Here is an 18,485-nt window from a genome sequence, read left to right on the forward strand (position 1 = left end):
CGTCAGCCACCACTGCAACAGTCCATTGTCATAAATTTAGGCCCAGCACCCAGGCAGAGGAGAGAGGTCCCGTAACAGACAATCTGGCTTCATGTCAGCAGAGAATTAGTCTGCATGTCATAGCAGAGAATCAGGCTTCATGTCAGCCACCACTGCAACAGTCCATTGGCATATATTTAGGCCTAGCACACAGGCAGAGGAGAGGTTCATTCAACTTTGGGTAGCATCGCAATATAATGGTAAAATGAAAATAAAAATAGGATTGAATGAGGAAGTGCCCTGGAGTCCAATAATATATGGTTATGGGGAGGTAGTTAATGTCTAATCTGGACAAGGGACGGACAGGTCCTGTGGGATCCATGCCTGGTTCATTTTTATGAACGTCAGCTTGTCCACATTGGCTGTAGACAGGCGGCTGCGTTTGTCTGTAATGACGCCCCCTGCCGTGCTGAATACACGTTCAGACAAAACGCTGGCTGCCGGGCAGGCCAGCACCTCCAAGGCATAAAAGGCTAGCTCTGGCCACGTGGACAATTTAGAGACCCAGAAGTTGAATGGGGCCGAACCATCAGTCAGTACGTGGAGGGGTGTGCACACGTACTGTTCCACCATGTTAGTGAATGTTGCCTCCTGCTAACACGTTGCGTATCAGGTGGTGGTGCAGTTAGCTGTGGCGTGTTGACAAAAGTTTTCCACATCTCTGCCATGCTAACCCTGCCCTCAGAGGAGCTGGCCGTGACACAGCTGCCTTGGCGACCTCTTGCTCCTCCTCTGCCTTGGCCTTGGGCTTCCACTTGTTCCCCTGTGACATTTGGGAATGCTCTCAGTAGCGCGTCTACCAACGTGCGCTTGTACTCGCGCATCTTCCTATCACGCTCCAGTGCAGGAAGTAAGGTGGGCACATTGTCTTTGTAGCGTGGATCCAGCAGGGTGGCAACCCAGTAGTCCGCACAGGTTAAAATGTGGGCAACTCTGCTGTCGTTGCGCAGGCACTGCAGCATGTAGTCGCTCATGTGTGCCAGGCTGCCCAGGGGTAAGGACAAGCTGTCCTCTGTGGGAGGCGTATCGTCATCGTCCTGCCTTTCCCCCCAGCCACGCACCAGTGATGGACCCGAGCTGCGTTGGGTGCCACCCCGCTGTGACCATGCTTCATCCTCATCCTCCTCCACCTCCTCCTCATCCTCGTCCTCCTCGTCCTCCAGTAGTGGGCCCTGGCTGGCCACATTTGTACCTGGCCCCTGCTGTTGCCAAAAACCTCCCTCTGAGTCACTTCGAAGAGACTGGCCTGAAAGTGCTAAAAATGACCCCTCTTCCTCCTCCTCCTCCTCCTCCTCCTGGGCCACCTCCTCTTCCATCATCGCCCTAAGTGTTTTCTCAAGGAGACATAGAAGTGGTATTGTAACGCTGATAACGGTGTCATCGCCACTGGCCATGTTGGTGGAGTACTCGAAACAGCGCAACAGGGCACACAGGTCTCGCATGGAGGCCCAGTCATTGGTGGTGAAGTGGTGCTGTTCTGTAGTGCGACTGACCCGTGCGTGCTGCAGCTGAAACTCCACTATGGCCTGCTGCTGCTCGCACAGTCTGTCCAGCATGTGCAAGGTGGAGTTCCACCTGGTGGGCACGTCGCATATGAGGCGGGTGAGCGGGAAGGCCGAAGTTACGCTGTAGCGCAGACAGGCGAGCAGCGGCAGGATGTGAACGCCGGAAAGCGCGAACAGACGGCCCGCACTTTATGCAGCAGCTCTGACATGTCGGGGTAGTTGTGAATGAACTCTGCACCACCAAATTCAGCACATGCGCCAAGCAAGGGATGTGCGTCAAATTGGCTAGTCCCAGAGCTGCAACGAGATTTCGCCCATTATCACACACCACCAGGCCGGGCTTGAGGCTCACCGGCAGCAACCACTCGTCGGTCTGTTGTTCAATACCCCGCCACAACTCCTGTGCGGTGTGGGGCCTGTCCCCCAAACATATGAGTTTCAGAATGGCCTGCTGACGTTTACCCCGGGCTGTGCTGAAGTTGGTGGTGAAGGTGTGTGGCTGACTGGATGAGCAGGTGGAAGAAGAGGAGGAGGAAGCCGAGAAGGAGGAGGTGGCAACAGGAGGCAAAGAATGTTGCCCTGCGATCCTTGGCGGCGGAAGGACGTGCGCCAAACAGCTCTCCGCCTGGGGCCCAGCTGCCACTACATTTACCCAGTGTGCAGTTAGGGAGATATAGCGTCCCTGGCCGTGCTTACTGGTCCACGTATCTGTGGTTAGGTGGACCTTGCTACAGATGGCGTTGCGCAGTGCACACTTGATTTTATCGGATACTTGGTTGTGCAGGGAAGGCACGGCTCTCTTGGAGAAGTAGTGCCGGCTGGGAACAACATACTGTGGGACAGCAAGCGACATGAGCTGTTTGAAGCTGTCTGTGTCCACCAGCCTAAATGACAGCATTTCATAGGCCAGTAGTTTAGAAATGCTGGCATTCAGGGCCAGGGATCGAGGGTGGCTAGGTGGGAATTTACGCTTTCTATCAAATGTTTGTGAGATGGAGAGCTGAACGCTGGCGTGTGACATGGTTGAGACGCTTGGTGACGGAGGTGGTGGTGGTGGTGTTGGTGGTACATCCCCTGTTTGCTGGGCGGCAGGTGCCAACGTTCCTCCAGAGGCGGAGGAAGAGGCCGAGGCGGCAGCAGCAGAATAGGCCGAGGGCGGCAGCAGCAGAAGAGTGTAGCAGGGGGAGCCTGAGTGACTTCCTTGGTTTTAAAGGTGTTTACTCCACTGCAGTTCATGCTTTGCATGCAGGTGCCTGGTCATGCAGGTTGTGCTTCAGGTTCAGAACGTTAATGCCTCGCTTCAGGCTCTGATGGCACAGCGTGCAAACCACTCGGGTCTTGTCGTCAGCACATTGTTTGAAGAAGTGCCATGCCAGGGAACTCCTTGAGCTGCCTTTGGGGTGCTCGGTCCCAGATGGCGGCGGGTCAGTAGCAGGCGGAGTCTCTTGGCGGCGGGTGTTCTGCTTTTGCCCACTGCTCCCTCTTTTGCTACGCTGTTGGCTCGGTCTCACCACTGCCTCTTCCTCCGAACTGTGAAAGTCAGTGGCACGACCTTCATTCCATGTGGGGTCTAGGACCTCATCGTCCCCTGCATCGTCTTCCCACCAGTCTTGATCCCTGACCTCCTGTTCAGTCTGCACACTGCAGAAAGACGCAGCAGTTGGCACCTGTGTTTCGTCATCATCAGAGACATGCTGAGGTGGTATTCCCATGTCCTCATCATCAGGAAACATAAGTGGTTGTGCGTCAGTGCATTCTATGTCTTTCACCGCTGGGGAAGGGCTAGGTGGATGCCCTTGGGAAACCCTGCCAGCGGAGTCTTCAAACAGCATAAGAGACTGCTGCATAACTTGAGGCTGAGACAGTTTCCCTGGTATGCATGGGGGTGATGTGACAGACTGATGGGGTTGGTTTTCAGGAGCCATCTGTGCGCTTTCTGCAGAAGACTGGGTGGGAGGATAATGTGAACGTGCTGGATCCACTGTCGGCCCACCCAATTGACTAATGCCTGTACCTGCTCAGGCCTTACCATCCTTAGAACGGCATTGGGCCCCACCATATATCGCTGTAAATTCTGGCGGCTACTGGGACCTGAGGTAGTTGGTACACTAGGACGTGTGGATGTGGCAGAACGGCCACGTCCTCTCCCAGCACCAGAGGGTCCACTAACACCACCACGACCATGTCCACGTCCGCGTCCCTTACTAGATGTTTTTCTCATTGTTATGGTTCACCACAACAACAAATATATTATTTGGCCCAATGTATTGTATTCAAATTCAGCGGGATATAAATTTGAGGCCTAGTATTTAGGCGCTGGGTGACCGGTATGGATTTAGTGACAGAATTAGACTTGGAAATGCACAGAAGCGTGTGTGTGAAGTTATTCTGAATGACCCAATGTGCACCTTGAATATTATATACCCTTTTTGGGATAGATTTCAAATAGCTCTGATATAGCAGGAACCACTAAATTATGAAATTGCTAAATTGGGAATTGTACTTCAACCCAGAACAAAAAATGTGCTTTGACGGGCACTAAATAACTTTCCCAGCTACAACAGGACAGCGGTAACGAGAGATTTAGAGGGATTTAAATTTGAGGCCTTGTATTTAGGCGCTGGGTGACGGTTTGGGTTTAGTGACAGAATTAGACTTGGAAATACACAGTAGCGTGTGTGTGAAGTTATTCTGAATGACCCAATGTGCACCTTCAATATTATATACCCTTTTGGGATAGATTTCAAATAGCTCTGATATAGCAGGAACCACTAAATTATGAAATTGCTAAATTGGGAATTGTACTTCAACCCAGAACAAAAAATGTGCTTTGACGGACACTAAATATCTTGCCCAGCAACAACAGTACAGCGGTGGGTAACGAGAGATTTAGAGGGATTTAAATTTGAGGCCTAGTATTTAGGCGCTGGGTCACCGGTATGGATTTAGTGACAGAATTAGACTTGGAAATGCACAGAAGCGTGTGTGTGAAGTTATTCTGAATGACCCTATGTGCACCTTCAATATTATATACCCTTTTAGGGATAGATTTCAAATAGCTCTGATATAGCAGAAACCACTAAATTATGAAATTGCTAAATTGGGAATTGTACTTCAACCCAGAACAAAAAATGTGCTTTGACGGACACTAAATATCTTGCCCAGCAACAACAGTACAGCGGTGGGTAACGAGAGATTTAGAGGGATTTAAATTTGAGGCCTAGTATTTAGGCGCTGGGTCACCGGTATGGATTTAGTGACAGAATTAGACTTGGAAATGCACAGAAGCGTGTGTGTGAAGTTATTCTGAATGACCCTATGTGCACCTTCAATATTATATACCCTTTTAGGGATAGATTTCAAATAGCTCTGATATAGCAGAAACCACTAAATTATGAAATTGCTAAATTGGGAATTGTACTTCAACCCAGAACAAAAAATGTGCTTTGACGGACACTAAATATCTTGCCCAGCAACAACAGTACAGCGGTGGGTAACGAGAGATTTAGAGGGATTTAAATTTGAGGCCTAGTATTTAGGCGCTGGGTCACCGGTATGGATTTAGTGACAGAATTAGACTTGGAAATGCACAGAAGCGTGTGTGTGAAGTTATTCTGAATGACCCTATGTGCACCTTCAATATTATATACCCTTTTAGGGATAGATTTCAAATAGCTCTGATATAGCAGAAACCACTAAATTATGAAATTGCTAAATTGGGAATTGTACTTCAACCCAGAACAAAAAATGTGCTTTGACGGACACTAAATATCTTGCCCAGCAACAACAGTACAGCGGTGGGTAACGAGAGATTTAGAGGGATTTAAATTTGAGGCCTAGTATTTAGGCGCTGGGTCACCGGTATGGATTTAGTGACAGAATTAGACTTGGAAATGCACAGAAGCGTGTGTGTGAAGTTATTCTGAATGACCCTATGTGCACCTTCAATATTATATACCTTTTAGGGATAGATTTCAAATAGCTCTGATATAGCAGAAACCACTAAATTATGAAATTGCTAAATTGGGAATTGTACTTCAACCCAGAACAAAAAATGTGCTTTGACGGACACTAAATATCTTGCCCAGCAACAACAGTACAGCGGGTAACGAGAGATTTAGAGGGATTTAAATTTGAGGCCTAGTATTTAGGCGCTGGGTCACCGGTATGGATTTAGTGACAGAATTAGACTTGGAAATGCACAGAAGCGTGTGTGTGAAGTTATTCTGAATGACCCTATGTGCACCTTCAATATTATATACCCTTTTAGGGATAGATTTCAAATAGCTCTGATATAGCAGAAACCACTAAATTATGAAATTGCTAAATTGGGAATTGTACTTCAACCCAGAACAAAAAATGTGCTTTGACGGACACTAAATATCTTGCCCAGCAACAACAGTACAGCGGTGGGTAACGAGAGATTTAGAGGGATTTAAATTTGAGGCCTAGTATTTAGGCGCTGGGTCACGGTATGGATTTAGTGACAGAATTAGACTTGGAAATGCACAGAAGCGTGTGTGTGAAGTTATTCTGAATGACCCTATGTGCACCTTCAATATTATATACCCTTTTAGGGATAGATTTCAAATAGCTCTGATATAGCAGAAACCACTAAATTATGAAATTGCTAAATTGGGAATTGTACTTCAACCCAGAACAAAAAATGTGCTTTGACGGACACTAAATATCTTGCCCAGCAACAACAGTACAGCGGTGGGTAACGAGAGATTTAGAGGGATTTAAATTTGAGGCCTAGTATTTAGGCGCTGGGTCACGGTATGGATTTAGTGACAGAATTAGACTTGGAAATGCACAGAAGCGTGTGTGTGAAGTTATTCTGAATGACCCAATGTGCACCTTCAATATTATATACCCTTTTAGGGATAGATTTCAAATAGCTCTGATATAGCAGAAACCACTAAATTATGAAATTGCTAAATTGGGAATTGTACTTCAACCCAGAACAAAAAATGTGCTTTGACGGACACTAAATATCTTGCCCAGCAACAACAGTACAGCGGTGGGTAACGAGAGATTTAGAGGGATTTAAATTTGAGGCCTAGTATTTAGGCGCTGGGTCACCGGTATGGATTTAGTGACAGAATTAGACTTGGAAATGCACAGAAGCGTGTGTGTGAAGTTATTCTGAATGACCCTATGTGCACCTTCAATATTATATACCCTTTTAGGGATAGATTTCAAATAGCTCTGATATAGCAGAAACCACTAAATTATGAAATTGCTAAATTGGGAATTGTACTTCAACCCAGAACAAAAAATGTGCTTTGACGGACACTAAATATCTTGCCCAGCAACAACAGTACAGCGGTGGGTAACGAGAGATTTAGAGGGATTTAAATTTGAGGCCTAGTATTTAGGCGCTGGGTCACCGGTATGGATTTAGTGACAGAATTAGACTTGGAAATGCACAGAAGCGTGTGTGTGAAGTTATTCTGAATGACCCTATGTGCACCTTCAATATTATATACCCTTTTAGGGATAGATTTCAAATAGCTCTGATATAGCAGAAACCACTAAATTATGAAATTGCTAAATTGGGAATTGTACTTCAACCCAGAACAAAAAATGTGCTTTGACGGACACTAAATATCTTGCCCAGCAACAACAGTACAGCGGTGGGTAACGAGAGATTTAGAGGGATTTAAATTTGAGGCCTAGTATTTAGGCGCTGGGTAACCGGTATGGATTTAGTGACAGAATTAGACTTGGAAATGCACAGAAGCGTGTGTGTGAAGTTATTCTGAATGACCCTATGTGCACCTTCAATATTATATACCCTTTTAGGGATAGATTTCAAATAGCTCTGATATAGCAGAAACCACTAAATTATGAAATTGCTAAATTGGGAATTGTACTTCAACCCAGAACAAAAAATGTGCTTTGACGGACACTAAATATCTTGCCCAGCAACAACAGTACAGCGGTGGGTAACGAGAGATTTAGAGGGAATTAAATTTGAGGCCTAGTATTTAGGCGCTGGGTCACGGTATGGATTTAGTGACAGAATTAGACTTGGAAATGCACAGAAGGTGTGTGTGAAGTTATTCTGAATGACCCTATGTGCACCTTCAATATATATACCCTTTTAGGGATAGATTTCAAATAGCTCTGATATAGCAGAAACCACTAAATTATGAAATTGCTATATTGGGAATTGTACTTCAACCCAGAACAAAAAATGTGCTTTGACGGACACTAAATATCTTGCCCAGCAACAACAGTACCAGGGTAACGAGAGATTTAGAGGGATTTAAATTTGAGGCCTAGTATTTAGGCGCTGGGTCACCGGTATGGATTTAGTGACAGAATTAGACTTGGAAATGCACAGAAGCGTGTGTGTGAAGTTATTCTGAATGACCCAATGTGCACCTTATTATATACCCTTTTAGGGATAGATTTCAAATAGCTCTGATATAGCAGAAACCACTAAATTATGAAATTGCTAAATTGGGAATTGTACTTCAACCCAGAACAAAAAATGTGCTTTGACGGACACTAAATATCTTGCCCAGCAACAACAGTACAGCGGTGGGTAACGAGAGATTTAGAGGGATTTAAATTTGAGGCCTAGTATTTAGGCGCTGGGTCCCCGGTATGGATTTAGTGACAGAATTAGACTTGGAAATGCACAGAAGCGTGTGTGTGAAGTTATTCTGAATGACCCTATGTGCACCTTCAATATTATATACCCTTTTAGGGATAGATTTCAAATAGCTCTGATATAGCAGAAACCACTAAATTATGAAATTGCTAAATTGGGAATTGTACTTCAACCCAGAACAAAAAATGTGCTTTGACGGACACTAAATATCTTGCCCAGCAACAACAGTACAGCGGTGGGTAACGAGAGATTTAGAGGGATTTAAATTTGAGGCCTAGTATTTAGGCGCTGGGTCACCGGTATGGATTTAGTGACAGAATTAGACTTGGAAATGCACAGAAGCGTGTGTGTGAAGTTATTCTGAATGACCCTATGTGCACCTTCAATATTATATACCCTTTTAGGGATAGATTTCAAATAGCTCTGATATAGCAGAGAAACCACTAAATTATGAAATTGCTAAATTGGGAATTGTACTTCAACCCAGAACAAAAAATGTGCTTTGACGGACACTAAATATCTTGCCCAGCAACAACAGTACAGCGGTGGGTAACGAGAGATTTAGAGGGATTTAAATTTGAGGCCTAGTATTTAGGCGCTGGGTCACCGGTATGGATTTAGTGACAGAATTAGACTTGGAAATGCACAGAAGCGTGTGTGTGAAGTTATTCTGAATGACCCTATGTGCACCTTCAATATTATATACCCTTTTTGGGATAGATTTCAAATAGCTCTGATATAGCAGAAACCACTAAATTATGAAATTGCTAAATTGGGAATTGTACTTCAACCCAGAACAAAAAATGTGCTTTGACGGACACTAAATATCTTGCCCAGCAAAACAGTACAGCGGTGGGTAACGAGAGATTTAGAGGGATTTAAATTTGAGGCCTAGTATTTAGGCGCTGGGTGACAGGTATGGGTTTAGTGACAGAATTAGACTTGGAAATACACAGTAGCGGGTGTGTGTGAAGTTATTCTGAATGACCCAATGTGCACCTTGAATATTATATACCCTTTTAGGGATAGATTTCAAATAGCTCTGATATAGCAGAAACCACTAAATTATGAAATTGCTAAATTGGGAATTGTATTTCACCCCAGAACAAGAAATGTGCTTGAACGGACACTAAATAACTCGCCCAGCTACAGCACTAGGGACAGATTTAGCTGGATATAAATTTGAGGCCTAGTATTTAGGCGCTGGGTGACCGGTATGGATTTAGTGACAGAATTAGAAGGGATATGGCCAAAAATAACAGACTATTGCTGGTTAAATGCACTGGTGTGACAGCTTCACCCTGATGTAGGCTTTAGCCAAAAAACAACCACACCATGAGGGTTAAATGCACTTGGTGAAGGCGCAGCTTGCCCCTGATTTTGTATATGGCCAAAAAATGAACAGACTATTGCTGGTTACATGCACTTGGTGTGACCGCTTCACCCTGATGTAGGCTTTAGCACAAAAAACAAACCACACCATTGAGGGTTAAATGCACTTGGTGACAGGCGCAGCTTGCCCCTGATTTTGTATATGGCCAAAAAATGAACAGACTATTGCTGGTTAAATGCACTTGGTGTCACAGCTTCACCCTGATGTAGGCTTTAGCCAAAAAACAACCACCACCATTGAGGGTTAAATGCATTGGTGACAGGCGCAGCTTGCCCTGATTTTGGTATATGGCCAAAACAATGAACAGACTATTGCTGGTTAAATTGCACTTGGTGTGACAGCTTCACCCTGATGTAGGCTTTAGCCAAAAAACAACCACACCATGAGGGTTAAATGCACTTGGTCGCAGCTTGTGTGGCGCACCACAAGACACAAAATGGCCGGCCGATCACCCCAGATAAAATGAGACTGACAAACGGTCTGTGCAGCCTAAAAACAGTGAGCAATTGAGGATCAGCAGCTCAATGATCCACAGCTGCAGATCGATCAGTTAATCAAGTCCTTTGGAGGAGTTAATCTGCCTAATCTCGCCCTACTGTCGCAGCCGCAACCTCTCCCTACGCTAATCAGAGCAGAGTGACGGGCGGCGCTATGTGACTCCAGCTTAAATAGAGGCTGGGTCACATGGTGCTCTGGCCAATCACAGCCATGCCAATAGTAGGCATGGCTGTGATGGCCTCTTGGGGCAAGTAGTATGACGCTTGTTGATTGGCTGCTTGCAGCCTTCAAAAAGCGCCAAGAAAGCGTCACAAAAGCGCGAAGAAAGGACGAACACCGAACCCGAACCCGGACTTTTACGAAAAATGTCCGGGTTCGGGTCCGTGTCACGGAACCCCCAAATTCGGTACGAACCCGAACTATACAGTTCGAGTTCGCTCATCCCTACACTCAATACTTGGTCGGGAATCCTTTTGCAGAAATGACTGCTTCAATGCGGCGTGGCATGGAGGCAATCAGCCTGTGGCACTGCTGAGGTGTTATGGAGGCCCAGGATGCTTCGATAGCGGCCTTAAGCTCATCCAGAGTGTTGGGTCTTGCGTCTCTCAACTTTCTCTTCCCAATATCCCACAGATTCTCTATGGGGTTCAGGTCAGGAGAGTTGGCAGGCCAATTGAGTACAGTAATACCATGGTCAGTAAACCATTTACCAGTGGTTTTGGCACTGTGAGCAGGTGCCAGGTCATGCTGAAAAATGAAATCTTCATCTCCATAAAGCTTTTCAGCAGATGGAAGCATGAAGTGCTCCAAAATCTCCTGATAGATAGCTGCATTGACCCTGCCCTTGATAAAACACAGTGGACCAACACCAGCAGCTGACATGGCACCCCAGACCATCACTGACTGTGGGTACTTGACACTGGACTTCAGGCATTTTGGCATTTCCCTCTCCCCAGTCTTCCTCCAGACTCTGGCACCTTGATTTCCGAATGACATGCAACAGTCCAGTGCTGCTTCTCTGTAGCCCAGGTCAGGCGCTTCTGCTGCTGTTTCTGGTTCAAAAGTGGCTTGACCTGGGGAATGCGGCACCTGTAGCCCATTTCCTGCTCACGCCTGTACACGGTGGCTCTGGATGTTTCTACTCCAGACTCAGTCCACTGCTTCCGCAGGTCCCCCAAGGTCTGGAATCGGTCCTTCTCCACAATCTTCCTCAGGGTCCGGTCACCTCTTCTCGTTGTGCAGCGTTTTCTGCCACACTTTTTCCTTCCCACAGACTTCCCACTGAGGTGCCTTGATACAGCACTCTGGGAACAGCCTATTCGTTCAGAAATTTCTTTCTGTGTCTTACCCTCTTGCTTGAGGGTGTCAATGATGGCCTTCTGGACAGCAGTCAGGTCGGCAGTCTTACCCATGATTGCGGTTTTGAGTAATGAACCAGGCTGGGAGTTTCTAAAAGCCTCAGGAATCTTTTGCAGGTGTTTAGAGTTAATTAGTTGATTCCGATGATTAGGTTAATAGCTCGTTTAGAGAACCTTTTCATGATATGCTAATTTTTTTAGATAGGAATTTTGGGTTTTCATGAGCTGTATGCCAAAATCATCAATCTTAAAACAATAAAAGGCTTGAACTACTTCAGTTGGTGTGTAATGAATCTAAAATATGTGAAAGTCTAATGTTTATCAGTACATTACAGAAAATAATGAACTTTATCACAATATGCTAATTTTTGAGAAGGACCTGTATGTTTTTTTTACTATGGAACTGTATGGTGAACGGCCGCCACTGTATAGCATCAGTCTGAGGCATCTGTTAATGTATACGTTTTTGGTATACATTAAACGGATAGCAAAAATGTGATGTGAACTCAGCCTTAGTGTCAGAATAAGCAATAGTACAAAGCGGAGCAGGGGGGAGGGGAGGCGCCATGTACTGACAGAGCGCACAACCTGGTCCTGGTGGTCTGCAATCGGAAATTTTCCCCACTAATGCCAGGTCTAATAAAGGTGGCGTGGCAGGGAAGGGGATACAGTTATGCCCATACAGTTATTGGATAACACCTCCATATAGTGACTGGATACTTTCACACAGTGACCAGATAAAACCTCCATACAGTAACTGAATAACACTGCCATACAGTGACCGGATAAAGGGCATAAGAGGACACAATATATGGAATGACTAGGGGCACTGTACAGGGTATGGTAAGAGCACAATGCAGGGTATTAGGGGGCACAGTACGGGGTGGGGGGCAAAGTCATGTAACCCTGTGACGTTAGAAGGTCCTTATGGTGCATGCGGTTTAGACACCACCATAATGAGAGGCAGAGGAGTGAGGCAGATGACCAGGGCCCTGGATGGACAGGAGGGGTGGGCACAGCAAGTAGGTGGAAGGGGCTCTGCGGGGGATTCATACAAGAAGTAGGGGCAGGAGGTCTGTGCAGGGCAGCAATAAGAGATCAGAGGTAGGAACAGGAGCTCTGGAGACATGAGGGAGGAAAGGAGACAGCAGGGGCTCCATGAGGATGAGATAGGACAGGATATGGGGGGCAAGGGCAGGTGTCATGGAAGCAAACTGCTTAATGAGGCAGTAAAATAACTACATAGCATGAAGCGCTGGTCTACAGCATCCAGCAGCAGCTTAAGAGTTCCCTGACATCCTCCCACCCCTCCTGTCCCACTGGAGTCTTTTCCTCCTCAGCAGCACATCCTGTGTAGAGTGGTCGTGTCTGAAGCTCCACAGCATGGAAGCTTGTAATGGGGACAGAGGAAGCCGACTCTGCATGCTGCTGAATAAGGCTTTCATGTGACTTAGCTCCCTGCGCTCCACCAATGAGCGTTTCGATCTGTATTGATGGAAGCGCTCATAGCAGCGCACTGGGCCCCCCCAGAAGCAGTGGGCCCTGTCACTTGCCCAGGTGTGCTGTGTACTGATACCGGCCCTGAACGCGATAGGGGCCCTGGGGGACAGCTCGTTGCATATGTCTCAACATTTATCTTTTGTGAAATTATGTAAAGAAATGCATTGTCAATCTGGAGGCCTTGGCATAATAATAAATAATAATAAAATGTATTTATATAGCGCCACCATATTCCGCAGCGCTTTACAAATTCATAGGGTTCATGTACGAAACAAAACTAACTGGCTAATATGCAACTGAAAATCTAGGAGTCCGGGTCCTGCTTGCAAGAGCTTACAATCTGTGAGAAATTGGGGGTGACACATAAGGTAGTTGATTGTGATAAGTAGGATTTGAGCCATTATTGAGCTGACAGGAGTGGTGCTGGCTGATCTGCTTCGGGTTTGGGACTACTAGAGGATCATGTTTAGGCCAGAGGGGTTGGTGGGGGGAGGTTTAGTCAGGGAATAGTCAGTTTAGATAGCATTATAAGCCTGCCTGAAAATATGTGTTTTTAAGGCACGTTTGAAGGTGGAGAAGTTGTAAACTGACCTAGTATTCCGGTGCAGAGTATTCCAGAGAGTAGGAGCAGCTCAAGAAAAGTCTTGAAAACGGGAGTAAGAGGTACGAATTATGGAGGGTATTAATCTTAGGTCGCTAACAGAACGGACAGCACGATTAGAGTGGTAGATGGAAATGAGGTTGGAGATGTATGGAGGTGCATCACTGGGAGAGCTTTTGTGGGTGAGGCTGAGAAGTTTGAACTGTATTTCTGTGGTGGATGGGCAACCAGTGAAGTGGACTGGCACCGACTAGTAGCATCAGTGTAGCGGTTGGATGGATAGATGAGCCTGGCTGCAGCATTTAGGACAGACTGAAGGGGGAGAGTTTAGTCAAAGGGAGACCGATAGTAAATGCGTTGCAGTAGTCAAGACGAGAATGAATCAAGGCAACAACAAGAGTCAAATGTGGCCCCAAGACAGCGGGCATGTTGCACAGGAGTTATGATAGTCCTGCAGACTGAAATTTAAATATCAAGTTTAGGTGAGTTAGTAGATGGGGAAAGACCAAGAAGTCCGTTTTAAGGAGGTTCAGTTTTAGATACAGAGAGGACATGATCTTAGAGACAGCTGGCCAGACAATACTGGTGTTTTGGAGTAAAGCAGGGGTGATGTCAGGGGATGAAGTGTATAGTTGGGTGTCGTCAGCAAAGAGATGGTATCGAAAGCCAAATCTACTAATAGTCTGTCCGATGGGGGCTGTATAGAGGGAGAAGAGTAGAGGACCTAGTACTGAGCCCTGAGGAACGCCGACATCAAGAGGAAGAGGAGAAGAAGAAGAGCCAGCAAATGATATACTAAAAGAGCGGACAGAGAGATAGGAAGATAACCAAGAGAGAGCAGTGTCCATAAGGCCAATTGAGGCCAATTGAGTGGAGCATGGTGAGGAGGAGTTTATGGTCTACAGTATCAACGCGGCAGAGAGATCCAGCAGAATCAATAGCGAATAGTCACATTTCTTTTTGCTTGTTAGACAAGGGCAGATTCTGTAAAGTGAAAGGGCGAAAGGCAGATTGTAAGGGGTCAAGAAGAGAGTTTGCAGATAGATAGCTTATTAAGCGAGAGTAGACAAGACGTCAAGGAGTTTAAGATGAAGGGGGTTAGAAACAGGTCTGTAGTTAGCAGCACAGGCGGGTCAAGAGATGGTTTCTTTAGCAGTGGGATGATGATAGAGTGTTTGAAAGAGGAGGGAAAGATACCAGAAGAGGGAGAGAGGTTAAAAATTGTAATTAGGTGAGTGATGGCAGCCTGAGAGAGGGACTGGAGGAGGTATGATGGAATAGGATCACTGCTGCAGGTTGTGAGTCGAGAAGAAGAGAGAAGCCTGGAGACTTCTTCTGTTATAGGGTCAAAAGAGTAGAGAGAGCATGTGGAGGAATTGTAGGGTGAAGGATTGAAATTATTTGGGGACTGGGAGATTATTTCCTGCCGGATACTGCTAATCCTGTCTCTGAAGTAAGTGGTCATGCCATCAGCGCAGAGGTCAGTGACAGGTTCTGGAACTTTGGGGCTTAGAAGGGAATGAAAAGTGTTAAAGAGTCGTTTTGGGTTATTTGATATTAAAGATGAAGGAGGTGAAGTACTTTTGTTTGGCAATGTTGACGATGAATTGGCATGTGAATAAGTATAACTAAAAATCTTTTCCTATGTCCTATTAACCAGTTCTAGACATGTTCCTCTTTGTAATAGGAATTATGCTTTAAACTGTACAAAAACAAGGGTGAGAAATGTATATTTGTCCTAACCATTAATATTAGACTATAATTGCCCAAACTGGACTTATACATCATAATTATCTGTATATGTGTTAAACATTTTTAAACCCAATATGTAAATAGATATAATAACTTTTTATCTGCTAAGTTCCCATGCAAACCAATACATTTTGCCACCTCCAACATGTGATTTTTCATTGAAGGTACTCACTTCCATCAAAGAATTCACAATGTCTCCTCTAATATCCAGAGCATTTCCCAGCAGTGGAAGAGGTGTTGGTCCAGGTGGAAGGTTCCCACGATTCCTTAATGAATTTAGGCTTAGATACAAAATAAACCATAAGATACACAAGGTAAATAAAAATTTTGGATCGTGTAATAAATCCATTACAAGTCAGTTCTTGCAAACATAGGAGCTTTACAATACTGTTCATCTTCAACATATATAAGCTAAAGAAACTTACCGTAGGTGGAGCAAAGAAGGGCAGAGCATTCATATGATAGGCTAGAAAGGTATTTAACTGCATGTGGACTGCAGCCAGAACCCACAATAAGAAATATATGTGAATACTGAACCAAACAGGTCATTCATCGTACAAATGGCATACCATCAAGTGCCGCCAGGTAGTACAACGATAACAATCTTCAGTTTGGTGACTATTCCATCAGACTGTGCACATCTATTAGGAAACATGTTGCACTAGTAATCAAACTTACCCAACAAATTCAAATGGATTTTGACTGTTTACACTTTTGTTCAGGATTCCACTGGGGTACTGGTCTGACTTTCCAGCATATTTATGGCAATCTGTGACACCAGGGGCGTACATAGAAATCATAGGGTGCCATAGCAAAACTCAGACTTGGGCCCCCCGCCATAAAAAAATACATGCAGATGTTGTCATTAGTAGTATGTGTAAATATATATACAAACCGGATTCCAAAAAAGTTGGGACACTATACAAATCGTGAATAAAAACTGAATGCAATGATGTGGAGGTGCCAACTTCTAATATGTTATTCAGAATAGAACATAAATCACGGAACAAAAGTTTAAACTGAGAAAATGTACCATTTTAAGGGAAAAATATGTTGAAGCAGAATTTCATAGTGTCAACAAATCCCCAAAAAGTTGGGACAAGGCCATTTCACCACTGTGTGGCATCTCCCCTTCTTCTTACAACACTCAACAGACGTCTGGGGACCGAGGAGACCAGTTTCTCAAGTTTAGAAATAGGAATGCTCTCCCATTCTTGTCTAATACAGGCCTCTAACTGTTCAATCGTCTTGGGCCTTCTTTGTTGCACCTTCCTCTTTATGATGCGCAAATGTTCTCTATAGGTGAAAGATCTGGACTGCAGACTGGCCATTGCAGTACCCGGATCCTTCTCCTACACAGCCATGATGTTGTGATTGATGCAGAATGTGGTCTGGCATTATCTTGTTGAAAAATGCAGGGTCTTCCCTGAAAGAGATGACGTCTGGATGGGAGCATATGTTGTTCTAGAACCTGAATATATTTTTCTGCATTGATGGTGCCTTTCCAGACATGCAAGCTGCCCATGCCACACGCACTCATGCAACCCCATACCATCAGAGATGCAGGCTTCAGACTGAGCGTTGATAACAACTTGGGTTGTCCTTGTCCTCTTTGGTCCGGATGACATGGCGTCCCAGATTTCCAAAAAGAACTTCTGAATCAGTGACTCGTCTGACCACAGAACAGTCCTTCCTATTTTGCCACACTCCATTTTCAATGATCCCTGGCCCAGTGAAAACAGCCTGAGCTTGTGGATCTTGCTTAGAAATGGCTTCTTCTTTGCACTGTAGAGTTTCAGCTGGCAACGGCGGATGGCACGGTGGATTGTGTTCACTGACAATGGTTTCTGGAAGTATTTCCTGAGCCCATTTCTGTGATTTCCTTTACAGTAGCATTCCTGTTTGTGGTGCAGTGTCGTTTAAGGGCCCGGAGATCACGGGCATCCAGTATGGTTATTACGGCCTTGACCCTTACGCACAGAGATTGTTCTCAGATTCTCTGAATCTTCGGATGATGTTATGCACAGTTGATGATGATAGATGCAAAGTCTTTGCATTTTTCGCTGGGTAACACCTTTCTGATATTGCTCCACTATCTTTCTGCGCACATTGGTGGAATTGGTGATCCTCTACCCATCTTGCCTTCTGAGAGACACTGCCACTCTGAGAAGCTCTTTTATACCCAATTCATGTTGCCAATTCACCTAATTAGTGTTAATTGGTCTTCCAGCTCTTCGTTATGCTCAAATTTACTTTTTCCAGCCTCTTATTGCTACTTGTCCCAACTTTTTTGGGATTTGTTGACACCGTGAAAATTTGAATCAACGTATTTTTCCTTTAAAATGAGTACATTTACTCGGATTAAACGTTTGATCTGTCATCTACGTTCTATTTACAAATAAAAATTGACATTTGCCATCTCCACATCATTGCATTCAGTTTTTATTCACAATTTGTTTAGTGTCCCAACTTTTTGGGAATCCGGTTTGTATATATATAATTATATACACACACACATAATAATTAGGGATGAGCGAACTTGTGTTTTCAAGTTAGGCGTACAAGGTTCGGGTTATCTAAGAATTCTGTTATGGATTCCGCTACCACAGACATAACTTAGACTTATACTTCAAATTCTTAGGGCAATCCAGTCCCTGCCCCTCATTGCTCTATTAGAAATAGTAATAAGGCAATGAGGGGCAGGGGCTGAACCCCCTGCAGAATTTCAAGCATATGTCTATGGGCGGTCTGAAGTCTATGGGAAGCTGCTGTGAGGTGAATAAGCTGAGAACAGGTCTGTATTTGTATATATATACGGTATTCACACACACCAGCACAACTACTAACTCCCTGCTACACCTACATAACACACATAGGTTTGACCAGCCGTCAGCACCCTAGTGTGACCCCCTCCCCCCCTGCAACTCTGCGTATGAGCAATTAGATAACGGTCATATAGAGTGTGCAGTCTGCTGCTCCCTGTGGGATATGGGAATCCCAACAGCTCATGGAGTTTGTACTACCTTGCAGGCCAGTGCTCTCCAGGTCAGTGGTCAGGAGGTTAGAGCAGTGAAGCGCTGCTAACCTTGCCGGGCCCTCTCTCTCACACAGTGCTCTGGCTGTAGCGATACTAGGCAGGGGAAGCAGCAGAGTACAGCAGACGAAAGGATTTGGTGGCTGGCTGCAGGGCCAAGGAGGAAGGGAGACGTACTTT

At 45.2% G+C, this 18,485-nt stretch overlaps 1 protein-coding gene across 1 annotated transcript in view; it reads right to left on the bottom strand.

The window, feature by feature from the left end:
* Positions 1–15,645, bottom strand: part of LOC122923001 (cytochrome P450 2G1-like) — a 77,255-nt gene extending 61,610 nt beyond the window's left edge. Inside the window, exon 1 of the mRNA XM_044273790.1 lies at positions 15,444–15,645. Coding sequence (XP_044129725.1) covers positions 15,444–15,620 — 177 coding nt within the window. The 5' untranslated portion in view covers positions 15,621–15,645. The remainder of the gene's footprint in view (positions 1–15,443) is intronic.
* Between the last annotated feature and the right edge of the window lie 2,840 nt (positions 15,646–18,485).

This window comes from Bufo gargarizans, unplaced genomic scaffold (assembly GCF_014858855.1).
Source record: "Bufo gargarizans isolate SCDJY-AF-19 unplaced genomic scaffold, ASM1485885v1 original_scaffold_1145_pilon, whole genome shotgun sequence".
NCBI classification, from domain to species: domain Eukaryota; kingdom Metazoa; phylum Chordata; class Amphibia; order Anura; family Bufonidae; genus Bufo; species Bufo gargarizans.